This window comes from Silurus meridionalis, chromosome 18 (assembly GCF_014805685.1).
Source record: "Silurus meridionalis isolate SWU-2019-XX chromosome 18, ASM1480568v1, whole genome shotgun sequence".
NCBI classification, from domain to species: Eukaryota; Metazoa; Chordata; class Actinopteri; order Siluriformes; family Siluridae; genus Silurus; species Silurus meridionalis.
This window is the reverse complement of record NC_060901.1, coordinates 440,224-458,131: the sequence shown is the minus strand read 5'-3', so window position 1 is coordinate 458,131 and position 17,908 is coordinate 440,224. Positions and strand designations below refer to the sequence as shown.

Below are 17,908 nucleotides of genomic sequence, written 5' to 3'. Positions count from 1 at the left end.
GAGGCATCCTGAGGTTTGGCCAGCTCCAGTCACGTCCCACCTCATGAAGATTATGGACCTTTGAAGAAGTAGATGCCGAACTCACAAACATGCTGAACCATCTAGAGACGTACCAGTGCCAGTTGGATCCCGCTACATGTGTGGTTTTGACATTGGACCTCCTGGAGTGTTTAAATTTCTGGCATGGAGAAGCTGATGCTGGATCTGTGATGATCACAAATGTTGAGCTCATAAAACTAGGAGCTACTAACCATATAGACTGTATAAGACTGCAGAAAGAACATTTACTTATAATCTTATACTCCAGTAATCATGTTAGTTCTCACTCTCCAGTGTTCTGTATTATTAAAAGATTTATGATCAAACTCTTGTTGTCACCCAAATGAGGATGGGTTCCCCTTTTGAGTCTGGTTCCTCTCAAGGTTTCTTCCTCATAACATCTAAGGGAGTTTTTCCTTGCCACAGTCGCCATGGCTGCTCATCAGAGATAAACACACACCATTCACCTTCACTGTTGATTTCTGTAAAGCTGCTTTGAGACAATGTCTGTTTTAAAAAGTGCAATAGAAATGACTTGACGGGAACGATGGTCATCGTCTTGCGGCAAATAGGAACAACGGCGCTGCTCAGGGAGATGTTGAAAATGTCGGTAAAGACATCCGCTAGCTGTTCTGCACAGAACAGTCTGACAACAGACTGTTTTAGTGAGAGGTTGAATTTCTCGATGAACACCGGGTGCTAGCTGGTCAGCGCAGGCTTTAAGAAACCGACCTGTGATGCTATCTGGTCCTGCTGCCTTCCTGGTATTTACTCTCCTGAATGCCCTCTTAACGTCGTGCTCCGAGCATGCACGGCTTCTGGTTGGAAAAGGTTCTGATGGTGGTTTTCTGTACCGTTTAATCAGCTAGTTTCCTGATGAATCCCACAACCGCTTCTGTAAACATGCTGACATCATCAAAGCTGAACATGTCCCAGTCTGCATCATCTATAGCGTCCTGCAGAGTGGCCTGCGATTAGTCAGTCCAGCGTGCGACTTCCCTCTGAACCGGAGCTTCCTGTTTCAGCCTTTGTTTACAGGCATGAGGAAGATAGCGGCATGGTCCGATTTCCCAAACGGTGGACAGGATTGTGGATTCTAGCTTTTCTTGAACGGTGTGTAGCAGTGGTCCAGTGTCCTTTCGCCCCTGGTGGGGCAGGTGATGTGCAGCTGGAAGTTCGGCAGTGCGCTTGAGGTTGGCACTGTTAAAATCTCCTACCACAATGAGCGCAGAGTCCTGATGCTGTGTTTGGTGTAGTGTTAGTGTCTCATGTAAATCCAATATCGCAGTGTCTGTGCCCACTTGAGGTGGAATATAAACGGCACTGAAAATGGCCGAGCTGAATTCCTGAGGTAGATAGAAGGGCGACATTTGATGCTCAGTAGTTCCAGATTTGGTGTGAAGTAGCGTGAAAGAGGAACAATGCTTGCGCTGTCGCGCCAGTGGTTGTTCACCATCAGACACACTCCACCTTCCCTTGACTTCCCAGACTCCATTGTCCTGTCTATGCGGTAAACCGAGAAAAACTCGGCCAGGCTGGATGGCTTGGTCCGGTACCGTTGGGTTCAGCCATGTCTCGGTGAAGCAGAGAAGGTTGCAGTACTGATTGTCCCTCTGGAATGTGACCCTTGCCCTGAGGTCACCAAGCTTTGTTGTTTTTTTACAGAGACTGGACGTTGGCTAGCAGGATACTAGGTAAGGGAGTGCAGTGTGCGCGTGCCCTCAGCCTGTCCTGATTCCTCAGTTCCCTCGCAGATGCCGCTACAGGTTGCGTCCTTTGTTCTTCATCAGACTCTCCCTCGGCCAACATGGGTCCAGGTTTAAAAACAGCAGAAATTTAGTAGATTGTAAACCAATAGATAAAAGAGTGTCTCCATTATATGTAATGATGGCCATCTTATATAAAGAAAACAGTAAATATTAAAATAAATATAAGAAATAAACAAAAACAAAAACAAAAAAAGTGTAGACAAAGCAGTTGTGATGGACGCCGACCTCACCAGCGCCATCTTGATAGGGAGTAGGGTATAAGTAGTAGGGAATACGGTGTAAAAAGTATGGTATAGGGACTATGATATAAGAAGTAGGGAGTAGGGAGTAGGGTGTAGGGTGTAGGGAGGTGGTAGCTTAGTGGTAAAAGCATTTGACTTCGGCTCCAAAGGTCATGAGTTCAAATACCAGCCACACCAAGTTGCCACTTCTGGGCAACTTGGCCCTTAACCCCTTATCTGCTGTGATAATTGTAAGTTGCTCTGGATAATGGTGCCTGCCAAATGCCTCAAATGTAAATGTGTAGGGAGTAGTGTGTAGAAGAAGGTTGTTGGGTGAAAGGACTCTTACCTTGAGAGACTCTTTCTTGGTAAGTTTGTTAGCTGAAGCTGAGACGTCCTTATCTGATCCATTATACAGTTTAGACTCAGACTGAGGGTCAGAACACAAACACACACACAGTTTTATAATTCTCTTTTTGAATAGGTTTTATTGTTAATGTAGATGTGTGTGTATTTGTGTGTGTATTAAGACAATGTTCATTGTTAAAAGCGCTATACAAATAAAAATTAATTGAATTGAATTGAATATTTGTGTGTGTGTGTGTGTGTGTGTGTGGTTGGTGGGGGGTTTAAGCTCAGGAACATCCGTAGGACACTCAGGCTCACTCTGGTTTAGGAATCTTAGTTCCAGTGAGAAAAATTAGAAGGTTACAGCGTACACACACAATATCTGGCGTTTCTGCTAACAGTTTGGGAAACAACCAAATATCAGCATTATGGACAGGGGCCACATAGTTTTATATCATTCACTGTCAAAGTTAATTTATAAATGTTTTTATTCTGTTTTAATTTATTCCATGTGTTTACATTTAAACTGAGGTATAACCATATCATTCTCTATTATAACACTATATTACAGCACTATACTCTACAACACTATACTAAACCACACTATACTCTACAACACTATAATAAACCACAATATACTCTACAACACTATAATAAACCACAATATGCTCTACAACACTATAGTCTACAACACTATACTAAACCACACTATACTCTACAACACTATACTCTACAACACTATAGTCTACAACACTATACTAAACCACACTACTCTACAACACTATACTCTACAACAATATACTAAACCACAATATACTCTACAACACTATACTCTACAACACTATACTCTACAACACTACTCTACAACACTATACTCTACAACACTATACTCTACAACACTATACTCTACAACACTATACTAAACCACACTATGCTCTACAACACTATACTCTACAACACTATACTCTACAACACTATGCTCTACAACACTATACTACAACACTATAGTCTACAACAATATACTAAACCACACTATGCTCTACAACACTATACTCTACAACACTATACTCTACAACACTATACTCTACAACACTATACTCTACAACACTATAGTCTACAACACTATACTAAACCACACTATGCTCTACAACACTATACTAAACCACACTATATTCTACAACACTATACTCTACAACACTATACTAAACCACACTATACTCTACAACACTATGCTCTACAACACTATACTCTACAACACTATACTAAACCACACTATACTCTACAACACTATACTCTACAACACTATACTAAACCACACTATACTAAACCACACTATACTAAACCACACTATACTCTACAACACTATACTAAACCACACTATACTCTACAACACTATACTCTACAACACTATACTCTACAACATTATACTCTACAACACTATACTAAACCACAATATACTCTACAACACTATACTCTACAACACTACACTAAACCACACTATACTCTACAACAATATACTCTACAACACTATACTAAACCACACTATGCTCTACAACACTATACTAAACCACACTATACTCTACAACAATATACTCTACAACACTATACAAACCCACACTATACTCTACAACACTATACTAAACACACTATACTCTACAACACTATACTAAACCACACTATACTAAACACACTTTACTCTACAACACTATACTAAACCACACTATACTAAACACACTTTACTCTACAACACTATACTAAACCACACTACATACTACAACACTATACTCTACAACACTATACTAAACCAAACTACACGCTACAACACTATAATAAACCAAACTACACGCTACACTCTACAACACTATACTAAACCAAACTACGCTACAACACTATAATAAACCAAACTACACGCTACACTCTACAACACTAAACTAAACCAAAACTACACGCTACAACACTTTACTCTACACTATGTGTGTGTGTGTGTGTGTGTGTGTGGGGGTTACCTTGCTTTTAGATATGGACAAAGATGAATCCGGAAGAGGTAACACATCCTCCTTCCGTTCAAAACCTGCAAATAGACACACACACACACACACACACACACACACACACACACACACACACACAGAGCAGTCTTGAATCACACACCTTTCACCCAGTATAGTCTCCACAAATATTGAGTCAGTGTGTGTGTGTGTGTATTAGCATAAACACCTCATTAATATTTAGAATGCAAACACAACTCAAGCCCCACCCACTTCCTGTTTATACGGCCATATTCCAATTATAAAAGATTCAGTACCAATAATTAGTACTCACACCACCCTGCAGATCTACAGTCACACTCAGGTCAGTCTAACACACACACACACACACACACACACACACACACACACACACACACACACACACACACACATATATACCCACAAACATACACACACACACACACACACACACACACACACACACACACACACACATACAGGAGTGCAGAATTATTAGGCAAGTTGTATTTTGAGGATTAATTTTATTTGAGGATTTAATTTGAACAACAACCATGTTCTCAATGAACACAAAAACTCATTAATATCAAAGCTGAATATTTTTGGAAGTAGTTTTAGTTTTAGCTATTTTAGGGGATATCTGTGTGTGCAGGTGACTATTACTGTGCATAATTATTAGGCAACAACAAAAACAAATTCATACCCATTTCAATTATTTATTTTTACCAGTGAAACCAATATAACATCTCAACATTCACAAATATACATTTCTGACATTCAAAACCAAACAAAAACAAATCAGTGACCAATATAGCCACCTTTCTTTGCAAGGACACTCAAAAGCCTGCCATCCATGGATTCTGTCAGTGTTTTGATCTGTTCACCATCAACATTGCGTGCAGCAGCAACCACAGCCTCCCAGACACTGTTCAGAGAGGTGTACTGTTTTCCCTCCTTGTAAATCGCACATTTGATGATGGACCACAGGTTCTCAATGGGGTTCAGATCAGGTGAACAAGGAGGCCATATCATTAGATTTTCTTCTTTTATACCCTTTCTTGCCAGCCACGCTGTGGAGTACTTGGGCGTGTGTGATGGAGCATTGTCCTGCATGAAAATCATGTTTTTCTTGAAGGATGCAGACTTCTTCCTGTACCACTGCTTGAAGAAGGTGTCTTCCAGAAACTGGCAGTAGGACTGGGAGTTCAGCTTGACTCCATCCTCAACCCGAAAAGGCCCCACAAGCTCATCTTTGATGATACCAGCCCAAACCAGTACTCCACCTCCACCTTGCTGGCGTCTGAGTCGGACTGGAGCTCTCTGCCCTTTACCAATCCAGCCACGGGCCCATCCATCTGGCCCATCAAGACTCACTCTCATTTCATCAGTCCATAAAACCTTAGAAAAATCAGTCTTGAGATATTTCTTGGCCCAGTCTTGACGTTTCAGCTTGTGTGTCTTGTTCAGTGGTGGTCGACTTTCTGCCTTTCTTACCTTGGCCATGTCTCTGAGTATTGCACACCTTGTGCTTTTGGGCACTCAGTGATGTTGCAGCTCTGAAATATGGCCAAACTGGTGGCAAGTGGCATCTTGGCAGCTGCACGCTTGACTTTTCTCAGTTCACGGGCAGTTATTTTGCGCCTTGGTTTTCCACACGCTTCTTGCGACCCTGTCGACTATTTTGAATGAAACGCTTGATTGTTCGATGATCACGCTTCAGAAGCTTGGCTATTTTAAGACTGCTGCATCCCTCTGCAATATATCTCACTATTTTTGACTTTTCTGAGCCTGTCAAGTCCTTCTTTTGACCCATTTTGCCAAAGGAAAGGAAGTTGCCTAATAATTATGCACACCTGATATAGGGTGTTGATGTCATTAGACCACACCTTCTCATTACAGAGATGCACATCACCTAATATGCTTAATTGGTAGTAGGCTTTCCAGCCTATACAGCTTGGAGTAAGACAACATGCATAACGAGGATGATGTGGTCAAAATACTCATTTGCCTAATAATTCTGCACTCCTGTATATATATATATATATATATATATATATATATATATATACATACACAAATTCAGACACACACACACACACACACACACACACAAGTTCACACACACACATTTACACTGACACTCACACACATACACTCACAAACACATTCACACACAAACACAATGTGCAAAATTCAATATCTCGATATTTGTGATGGTGTTGATTATCACGTTATTTGTGAGGGGTTCATTATCACGTTATACAACCATTGTATGGCCAAGATGGTGGCACGTGCACAACGCGAGGCCCATCGTCTCTCCAGATTTTGTGTTTAGTAGCGAATTCTTCATCAACAGCAAGCTTATTCACTCAGAACAGGCTTGCACACATTTCATACAGTCGACAAGCATTATTAGACATCGGCCACACCTAAAGATACAGGCTTTCAACGGACTTTGAACTCCCTTAGGAAATGGCCCGAACACTGCGGGCCGCTGATTCAGCTCGGCCGACAGCGAAACCACAGCGCCGGCTTTGAGACCGTAAACAAAGGATGGGGAAGTGAGGCGGCATCAGGGCTAGGCTAAGGCTAAACCCGCATCAACCATCGATTCCAAGCATCTTCCTTGCTGTTGTACGGTCTCTCGCAAACAAAATGGATGAGCTGCTGCTCCGGATAACATCAAACAAGCGGATTAAGGAATGTAATTTCATGATTTTTACTGAAACATGGCTCAACGACAACATTCTCCAGCAGCGCCATTAAGCTTGAGGGTCGTAGTGTTTTCCGGGTGGACAGGACGACAGAGGACTCTGGTAATCGCAGAGGTGGAGGTCTGTGCATTGATGTTAACAAATCATGGTGCACGGACTCTACTGTTACTGAAAGTCACTGCTCTGTTCATTTAGTGTATTTGATGATTAAGTGCAGACCCTTTTATTTACATTGAGAATTCTCAGCCATTATTGTGACTGCGGTGTACATTCCGCCGGATGCTAATGCTAAGCTAGCTATGGAGGTGCGTAACTTCACGCAGCTATCAGCAAACAGCAGTATGCACATCCCAAAGGAGCTATCGTTGTTGCTGGAGATTTTAACCACTCCAACCTGAGATCTGTTCTTCAAAATTTCACCGCAATGTCTCCTGCTCTACCAGAGAAGACAGAACACTGGACCAGGTGTACACAAACATACCTGGGGCATACACAGCCATTCCCACTTGGGGTAGTCTGATCACCTTTCTTTGTTAATGCTACCCAAATACACACCACTGATCAAACGGGTACAACCAGCTTTTCTTTATTTTCTTTATTTTCAGTCATAAAAATAAAGAAAACTCTTTGAATGAGAAGGTGTGTCCAAACTTTTGGTCTGTATATATATATATATACACACACACACAGTACAGACCAAAAGTTCAAGAGGTAGTCACCTGAAATGGTTTTCACTTCACAGGTGTGCCCTGTCAGGTTTAATAAGTGTGATTTCTTGCCTTATAAATGGGGTTGGGACCATCAGTTGTGTTGTGCAGAAGTCAGGTGGATACACAGCTGATAGTCCTACTGAACAGACTGTAAGAATTTGTATTATGGCAAGAAAAAAGCAGCTAAGTACAGAAAAACGAGTGGCCATCATTACTTTAAGAAATGAAGGTCAGTCAGTCCGAAAAATTGGGAAAACTTTAAAAGTGTCCCCAAGTGCAGTCACAAAAACCATCAAGCGCTACATAGAAACTGGCTCACATGCGGACCGCCCCAGGAAAGGAAGACCAAGAGTCACCTCTGCTGCGGAGGATAAGTTTATCAGAGTCACCAGCCTCAGAAATCTCAGGTTAACAGCAGCTCAGATTAGAGACCAGGTCAATGGCACACAGAGTTCTAGCAGCAGGATTAGTAAGGAGGAAGTGAGAGCAGTTATTAAGAGGATGAAGAGTGGAAAGTCGGTTGGACCAGATGACATACCTGTAGAAGCATGGAGATGTTTAGGAGAGATGCAGTGAAGTTTTTAACCAGATTGCTTAACAAGATTCTGGAAGGTGGGAGGATGCCTGAGGAATGGAGAAGGAGTGTGCTGGTACCGATCTTTAAGAATAAGGGAGATGTGCAGACCTGCAGTAACTACAGGGGAATTAAGTTGATCAGTCACACCATGAAGTTATGAAAAAAAGAGTAGTGTAAGCCAGGCTGAGAGAAGAGGTGACCATCTGTGAGCAACAGTTTGGTTTCATGCCGAGGAAGAGCACCACAGACGCATTATTTGCTTTGAAGATGTTGATGGAGAAGTATAGAGAAGGACAGAAGGAATTGCATTGTGTATTTGTGGATTTAGAGAAAGCGTACAGCAGGGTGCCGAGAGAGGAGCTCTGGTACTGTATGAGGAAGTCAGGTGTGTCAGAAGTATGTGAGGGTGGTGCAGGACATGTATGAAGACAGTATGACAGCAGTAAAGTGTGCAGTAGGAACGACAGACTGGTTCAGGGTGAGGGTTGGTCTACATCAAGGATCGGCCCTGAGCCCTTTCCTGTTTGCAGTGGTGATGGACAGGTTGACGGACGAAGTCAGACAGGAGTCTCCCTGGACTATGATGTTTGCGGATGATATTGTGATTTGTGGTGAGAGTAGTGAGCAGGTTGAGGACAGCCTGGAGAGGTGAATATATGCGCTGGAGAGAAGGGGAATGAAAGTCAGTAGGAGTAAGACAGAGTACATGTGTGTGAATGAGAGGGAGGGCAGTGGAGTGGTGCGGTTGCAGGGAGAAGAGGTGGAGAAGGTGTAGTTCAGGTACCTGGGGTCAACAGTGCAAAGTAATGGAGAGTGTGTTAGAGAAGTAAAGAAAAGAGTGCAGGCAGGGTGGAGTGGGTGAAGAAGAGTGACAGGAGTGATTTGTGATAGTAGGGTAGGGTAGGGTAGGGAAATGAGTTTATTAGAGGGACAGTGCATGTAGGATGTTTTGGTGACAAGGTGAGGGAGGTGAGATTGAGATGGTTTGGACATGTGCAGAGGAGGGACAAAAATTATATTGGTAGAAGAATGCTGAGGATGGAGCCACCAGGTAGGAGGAAAAGAGGAAGGCCAAGGGGGAGGTTTATGGATGTGGTGAGGGAAGACACGCAGGTAGTTGGTGTGAAAGAGGCAGATGTAGGGGACAGGGTGGTATGGAGCCGGATGATCCGCTGTGGCGACCCCTAATGGGAGCAGCCAAAAGAAGAAGAAGAAGATAGTAGACTGTTTATTCAGCTTGCTAACTTCTTAAATGCCATAATTTAGTAACCTTCACTTTAATGCCATAGACTTAGAACCATTTCTGTACTTGTTAATGATGTCCACACGTCTCTGCACTGTTACAGCCTTTATATTTATTCACTGTACATATACTACATATTTATCTGCACTTTTGCACAATCGCTACTTTTTGCACTTCTGGTAGATGCCAAACTGCATTTCGTTGCTGTGTACCTGTACAATGCAATGACAATAAAGTTCTATCTATCTATCTATCTATCTATCTATCTATCTATCTATCTATCTATCTATCTATCTATCTATCTATCTATCTATCTATCTATCTATCTATCTAGCTAGCTAGCTAGCTAGCTATCTATCTATCTGTGAGGGTGTTCATTTTCACGTTATTTGTGAGGGGGTTCATTATCTCGTTATTTGTGAGGGTGTTCATTATCTTAATATTTGTCAGGGTGTTCATTATCATGTTATTTATGAAGCTGTTCATTATCATGTTATTTATGAAGCTGTTCATTATCAAGTTATTTATGAAGCTGTTCATTATCATGTTATTTATGAAGCTGTTCATTATCTCGTATTTGCGATGTTGTTTATTATTTTGTTACCTGTAAGTGTGTTTAGTATGTCGTCAAATATAACGCAGTTTTGTTTATCTCATTACCTATGAAGTAATTAAGGATAGTTATTACCTGTGAGGTGCTTTGTTATTTCGTTGTAGCCCCCAAACGAGGCATTTCGGATAAGTTTCCGTCTTTCAGGATGAACTGATCTGATTCCACCACACATGGAGAAACGACGAATACCCACAAATCCTTCTTCCTTCATTGTGAGGGGAAATCTGAGGGGAGTCTAACTCTAAGCAGCAGCAGAACTTACTGATTCTTACAGTACACACACGCACATAAACAATACACACAGTACACACACACACACACACACCGTACACACAGTACATACACATTACTCAGTCTTCCCTAGATACAGACAGATGAGTACTGCTCGGCCACTTGATTCTAAACACACTCATATATAGTATTCAGCACAGTAGCAAAATTAACAGGAAATAAAAGCACTGCACTCACATGCACACCAACAATAGGTAGTAATGATTTCATGAACTTTTTTAATAATAAAGTCGAAAACTTTAGGAAAAAAAATCCAGAGGAATAAAATAAATTCAAACTACTTTATAAATAACCCTGTAGACAGCAGTGTCATTATAACAATCAATCAATTACAAAGTTTTACTCCTATTCAAGAGAACAACTTCATTTAATTTATTTCCTCATCAAAATCATCAACCTGCATTCTCGATCCCTCGCCTACAAGTTTCCTCAAACAGATCATTCCAGAGGGAATTGAACCTGTTTTAAAATAATAAACTCTTCCATTAGCACTGGTTTTGTACCTAAATCCTTCAATCTGGAGTTATCAACCCCCTTATTAAGAAACCTGACCTTTACCCTGTCAGCTGTCCAACTACAGGCCAATATCAAACCTCCTCTTTATCTCCAAGATTCTAGAAAAGGTTGTAGCACAGCAGTTCTGCTCACATCTACTGAGGAAGAACATTTATGAAATGTATCAGTCGGGATTTCGGCCTCATCATAGCACAGAGACGGCGCTAGTTAAGGTGCTAAATGACTGTTATTGGCCTCTGATCAGGGTTTTGTCTCTTTACTTGTTTTGCTCGACCTCAGTGCAGCTTTTCACACCATTGATCATAATCTCCTGCTTGGTGGACTTGAGAACGTTGTTGGAATAAAGGGAACAGCTCTCTCCTGGCTCAGGTCTTATCTGACTGATCACTAGTTACATCAGTTTGGCGGTAACATCAGTTTGGTGAGTTCTCCACACTCTCTGAGGTAAAGTTTGGTGTTCCGCAAGGATCTGTCTTAGGCCCACTGCTTTTCTCTTTCTATCTGCTGCCTCTGGGTGAAATTACACATAAACATGGTATTCGCTTCCATTGCTATGCTGATGATACACAGCTGTATATTTCAGCAAAGTCAGATGAGAGAGATCAGCTTAACAATGTTGAGGAGTGTGTAAAGGACATTAGACAGTGGATGCTTGATAACGTCCTTTTGCTCAAATCAGATAAGACAGAAGTACTTTTACCCCATCCATCTAGAAGTAAACTTTCCGATTCTGTAGCATCTCTGGATGGTGTTTCTGTCTCAGTGTGTACCTTGGTCAAAGACCTTGGTGTGAATATTGACCGGAGTCTTTCCTTTGAGGATCACGTGAATAATATCACCAGGATCTCCTTATTTCACCTTAGAAATATTGCTAAAATTAGAAATATGATGTCGTTACAGGATGCAGAAAAACTAGTTCATGCTTTATTACATCTATTACACCCACTCATTCCTCCATCTTCTACCACTGTTCCACTCAACCCTCTATCATCTCCCACTGCTCCACTCATCCATCCATCTTCCACCACTGCTCCACTCATCCCTTCATCCTCCACCACACTCCTAACAGAGTTTTGTAAGTCGCTCTGTATAAGGAAACATCCCTCAAACACAATCAGTATAAATGTAAATCAGTATAAACTGAATAAGTAACAGTTAAATGTACCGATGTTTCAGAGCTGCTTAAATAATAACTTGCATACAGCATGCTAATGCTAACTCTGCTAACATAACACTACTACTCTCTCTCTCTGCAGGAGTCACCCTGAATCATTTAACTTTTCTGAATTAACAATCCAACGAGGACCTATATCACTGTACAAACACACACACACACACACACACACACACACACACACACACACACACACACACACACACACAGACACACACACAGCTCTGATACACTATATTGTACTTGCCTTGTGTACAGCAAAGCAACTCCTTTGAGTGTTAATGATAATGCACAAGATTTCTCTTACACTTACACACACACGCACCAACATCTTATAAGACAGGATTGAAGTGGGTGTCAGGAAAAAGCTCTGTGATTGGTTAAGATGAGCAGCTCCGATAATCTTCTAATCCACTACAATCCAACAGTCTGTCTGAACTACTGTCTGTCTCTCCGTCTGTCTGAACTACTGCCTGGTTCTCCGTCTCTCTGAACTACTGCCTGTCTCTCCGTCTGTATAAACTACTGTCCGTCTCTCTGTCTATCTGAACTACTGTCCGTCTCTCTGTCTATCTTAATTACTGTCTGAATTACTGTCTGTCTCTCTGTCTATCTGAACTACTGTCCGCTCTCTGTCTATCTGAACTACTGTCCGTCTCTGTCTATCTGAATTACTGTCTGAATTACTGTCTGTCTCTCTGTCTATCTGAACTACTGTCCGTCTCTCTGTCTATCTGAACTACTGTCCGTCTCTCCGTCTATCTGAACTACTGTCCATCTCTCCGGTCTATCTGAAATACTGTCCGTCTCTCTGTCTATCTGAACTACTGTCTGTCTCTCTGTCTGAACTACTGTCTTTCTCTGCGTCTGTCTAAACTACTGTCTGTCTCTCTGAACTACTGTCCGTCTATCTGAACTACTGTCCGTCTCTCCGTCTATCTGAACTACTGTCCGTCTCTCCGTCTATCTGAACTACTGTCCGTCTCTCTGTCTGAACTACTGTCTTTCTCTGCGTCTGTCTAAACTACTGTCTGTCTCTCTGAATTACTTTCCGTCTCTCAGTCTGTCTGAATTACTGCCTGTCTCTCCGTCTGTCTAAACTACTGTCCGTCTCTCTGTCTATCTGAATTACTGTCTGTCTCTCTGTCTGTCTAAATAACTCTCCGTCTCAGTCTGTCTGAATTACTGCCTGTCTCTCTGTCTGTCTAGACTACTGTCCGTCTCTCTGTCTATCTGAATCACTGTCTGTCTCTCTGTCTGTCTGAATTACTGTCTGTCTCTCCATCTGTCTAAACTACTGTCTGTCTCTCTGTCTATCTGAACTACTGTCCGTCTCTCTGTCTGAACTACTGTCTTTCTCTGCGTCTGTCTAAACTACTGTCTGTCTCTCTGTCTCTCTGAATTACTCTCTGTCTCTCAGTCTGTCTGAATTACTGTATGTCTTTCTGTGCCTGAACTACTATCTGTCTCTCCGAATTACTGTCTGTCTCTCTGTCTGAACTACTGTCTTTCTCTGCGTCTCTAAACTACTGTCTGTCTCTCCGTCTCGATGAATTACTATATGTCTCTCTGTCTGTCTGAATTACTGTCTGTCTCTCTGTCTGCCTGAACTACTGTCTGAATTACCGTTTGGATGTGTTAATGTCAGTGACAAAACTCCTCTTCACCTCTGATATTAACTTCATGATAATTTGAGATTAACACACACACAAATATAGACGAATGTGTGTGAGTGTATGTGAGTGTGTATGAATCTCACCGTGTCCTGGATTCGACCCAGGGCTCAGGGTGTAGCTGGTGATAGGGTCTTTGTTGTATGAATGAAGCCCTGCCTCCTTCTTCATCCTCCCCGGAGTCAGAACACTTACTTCATCACCAAGCATCACAACGCCTACAGCAACACACAACTTCATCAGTGGTCATTTAGACACTACCACATTTTTATCAGTGGTCATTCAGACACGGCCACATTTTTATCAGTGGTCATTTAAACACCCACATTTTTAATAGTGGTCATTTGGACACGCCCACCTTTTATTATGTGTCATTTAGACACACCCACATTTTTATCAGTGGTCATTCAAACACCCACATTTTTTTATCAGTGGTCATTCAAATACTCCTTTGAGACAAACTAACTTAGAGCTTCTGTCATTTCTTTACATCGGCTTAAAGATTTGAAGACGTTTTATTTTAATGTATGTATTCAACACCCACTCAAAGACATGCCCACTCAAAACACACCAACTTATATATAAACACATCTAGGAACTTGCCTGAAGGTTTAATAGTCACATGATCTATACAATAGAGAATCTGTCAATATGCCTCACACACACAAACACACACACACACAGCAAACATCTGAAGGTCATCAACTTACCTGAGGGGTTTGAATGCTCCCTGTTCTCTGCATGATGCTACAGACAGATAGAGACACAAACACACAATCAGACAAAACACACGTGACCCCATTCAGACAACAAAGAGATAAGAAAAAGACAAAAACAAGCATCACTCAAAATACAACGGACATACAGACATATACAGACACTTACAGGCACAAACACACACACATGCAAAGTGGAAAACTAAACACAACCAGCTACTTTTACACACAACATTCATTATTTATGTTGTTTGATCTTAGTACAGCTTTTCACACCATTGATCATCATCTCCTCCTTGACAGAATAGAGAATGTTGTTGGAATAAAGGGAACAGCTCTCTCTTGGCTCAGGTCTTATTTGACTGATCGCTATTTGATGATGTAAATGGTGAGTTCTCCACACTTTCTGAGGTAAAGTCCGGTGTGCCACAAGGATCTGTCTTAGGACCACTGCTTTTCTCTTTATATCTGCTGAGTCTGGGTGAAATTATACATAAACATGGTATTCTCTTCCATTGCTTTGCTGATGATACACAGCTGTATATTTCAGCAAAGCCAGATGAGAGAGATCAGCTTAACAATGTTGAGGAGTGTGTAAAGGACATTGGATGACTCTAGTCTTTTCTTTGAGGCTCACGTGAATAATATTACCAGGATCGCCTTCTTTCACCTCAGAAATATTGCTAAAATTAGAAATATGATGTCGTTACAGGATGCAAAAAAACTAGTAGATGCTTTTGTAACATCTAGATTAGACTGCTGTAACGCTTTACTGTCTGGGTGTTGGAGTAAGTGCAGAAATAAGCTTCAGTTAGACCTAGAAGCTTCACCAACCGATGCTTCATTTAGTCCATTTAATTCAACACGGAGAACTGCGTTTCCCAAAAGACCATTATTACTGACGCGCCACCCGCTAAACTCTGGAACACACTGTAAAGGTGAACTCTCTTGAGCAGACTGTAAAAGTAAACACTCTGGAGCAGACTGTAAAGGTGAACTCTCTGGAGCACACTGTAATTTCAGCAATAAAATGTAAATTTTTTTCTAAAAGGGAAAGAAATGAATAAGAATTAAGAGCTCATATAAATGTAGTATTGTGCTTTAATAAATAAAAAGTTATTCTTCTCTGATTACTCAATTAATCGATGGAATAATAGGTGGAATACTCGATTACTAAAATAATCGAAAGCTACAGCTCTAATTTACAGAATTTGGCAGATGTTCTTATCCAAAGTGCTCCTAAACACCAAATCTCCAAAATATCTGCTCTTACAGACCAACTCACACTAATGGATTTCTAACACACACACCATTTATACACATACACACAATCTCTCTCTCTTTCTCTCTCTCTCTCTCTATTTCTCTATTTCTCTATTTCTCTCTCTCTCTCACTCACACACACACACACACACACACACTCACAGTTGTACTGTTGTTTCCCTCACTGTCTTCCACTTTCCCTCACACACCACAGAAACTGACTTCCTGTGTGGTACTGACAAACTTCCTCTTATCTTTACACAGAAAGACAGACATGCACACAAGCTTCTTATATACAGGTGCGTGTGTGTGTGTGTGTGTTTGTGTGTGCATGTGCGTTTTACTTGCCAGAGGTTTGTCCTGATCACCTTGTGTGTCAGTTCCAGCTTCCATGATGCTTCCCCAAAATAAAGTACATTACTGCAGCTCACAGCTCAATATCTGAAACGTAAACACACACACACACACACACACACAAAAAATAAATAGAGATTAATATTCACACTCAGATCTGTCATCCTTAAAAAAAAAAAAACACAACTAAAATAACTGACCTACTTCCTGTTTTACAGAAGGAACTTTAAAAAACTCAACAGGTTACTACAGAACCTTCGTTGTAGTTAAGATGACCACACGTCATCACACGCCCCACACATCACACACACATCACACGTCACCACACATCACACGTCCCCACACATCACACATCACACGTCCCCACACATCACACATCACACGTCCCCACATCACACGTCCCCACACATCACACACATCACACGCCACCACACATCACACACATCACACGTCACCACACATCACCGTCCCCACATCACACGTCCCCACATCACACACACATCACACGTCACCACACATCACACGTCCCCACATCACACACATCACACGCCCCACACATCACACACCACACGTCACCACACATCACCACACATGACACGTCACCACACATCACACACATCACGTCACCACACATCACCACACATCACCACACATCACACGTCACCACACATCACACGTCAGTACACATCACATGTCAGTACACATCACACATCACACGTCACCACATCACCACACATCACCACACATCACACGTCACCACACGTCACTACACATCACCACATCACACGTCACCACACATCACCACACATCACACGTCACCACACATCACCACACATCTGCGTCACCACACATCACCACGTCACCACACTTTACACATCACCACACGTCACCACATCACACGTCCCCACACATCACACACATCACACGTCACCACATCACACATCACCACACATCACACGTCAGTACACATCACACACCACACGTCACCACACATCACCACACATGACACGTCACCACACATCACACATCACACGTCACCACACATCACCACACATCACCACATCACACGTCACCACATCACCACGTCAGCACATGTTACTACACATCACCACACATCACACGTCACCACACATCACCACATCACCACACATCACCACGTCACCACACGTCACTACACATCACCACATCACCGTCACCACATCACCACACATCACCGTCACCACATCACCACACATCACACGTCACCACACGTCACCACACTTTACACATCACCACCGTCACCACATCACACATCACCGTCCCCACACATCACACACATCACACGTCACCACATCACACATCACCACACATCTGCGTCAGTACACATCACACATCACACGTCACCACACATCACCACATCACACGTCAGCACACGTCACCACATCACACATCACCACGTCACCACACATCACACATCACCACGTCACCACACATCACCGTCACCACACATCACACATCTCGCATCAGACGTCACCACACAACACACATCAGTACACATCACGCGTCACCACATCACACATCACCACCGTCAGCAAACATCACCGTCACCACACATCACCACACATCACACGTCACACACATCACACACATCACGTCAGTACACACCACACGTCAGTACACACCACACGTCCAGTACACA

At 42.2% G+C, this 17,908-nt stretch overlaps 1 protein-coding gene across 1 annotated transcript in view; it reads right to left on the bottom strand.

The window, feature by feature from the left end:
- osbpl8 (oxysterol binding protein-like 8) overlaps nucleotides 1-17,908 on the bottom strand; it is a 47,932-nt gene that overhangs the window by 24,849 nt on the left and 5,175 nt on the right. The window contains 5 exon segments of the mRNA XM_046872666.1: nucleotides 2,379-2,459; nucleotides 4,384-4,448; nucleotides 13,984-14,115; nucleotides 14,608-14,644; nucleotides 16,225-16,317. Of these exon segments, the coding sequence (XP_046728622.1) occupies nucleotides 2,379-2,459; nucleotides 4,384-4,448; nucleotides 13,984-14,115; nucleotides 14,608-14,644; nucleotides 16,225-16,269 (360 nt within the window). The 5' untranslated portion in view covers nucleotides 16,270-16,317.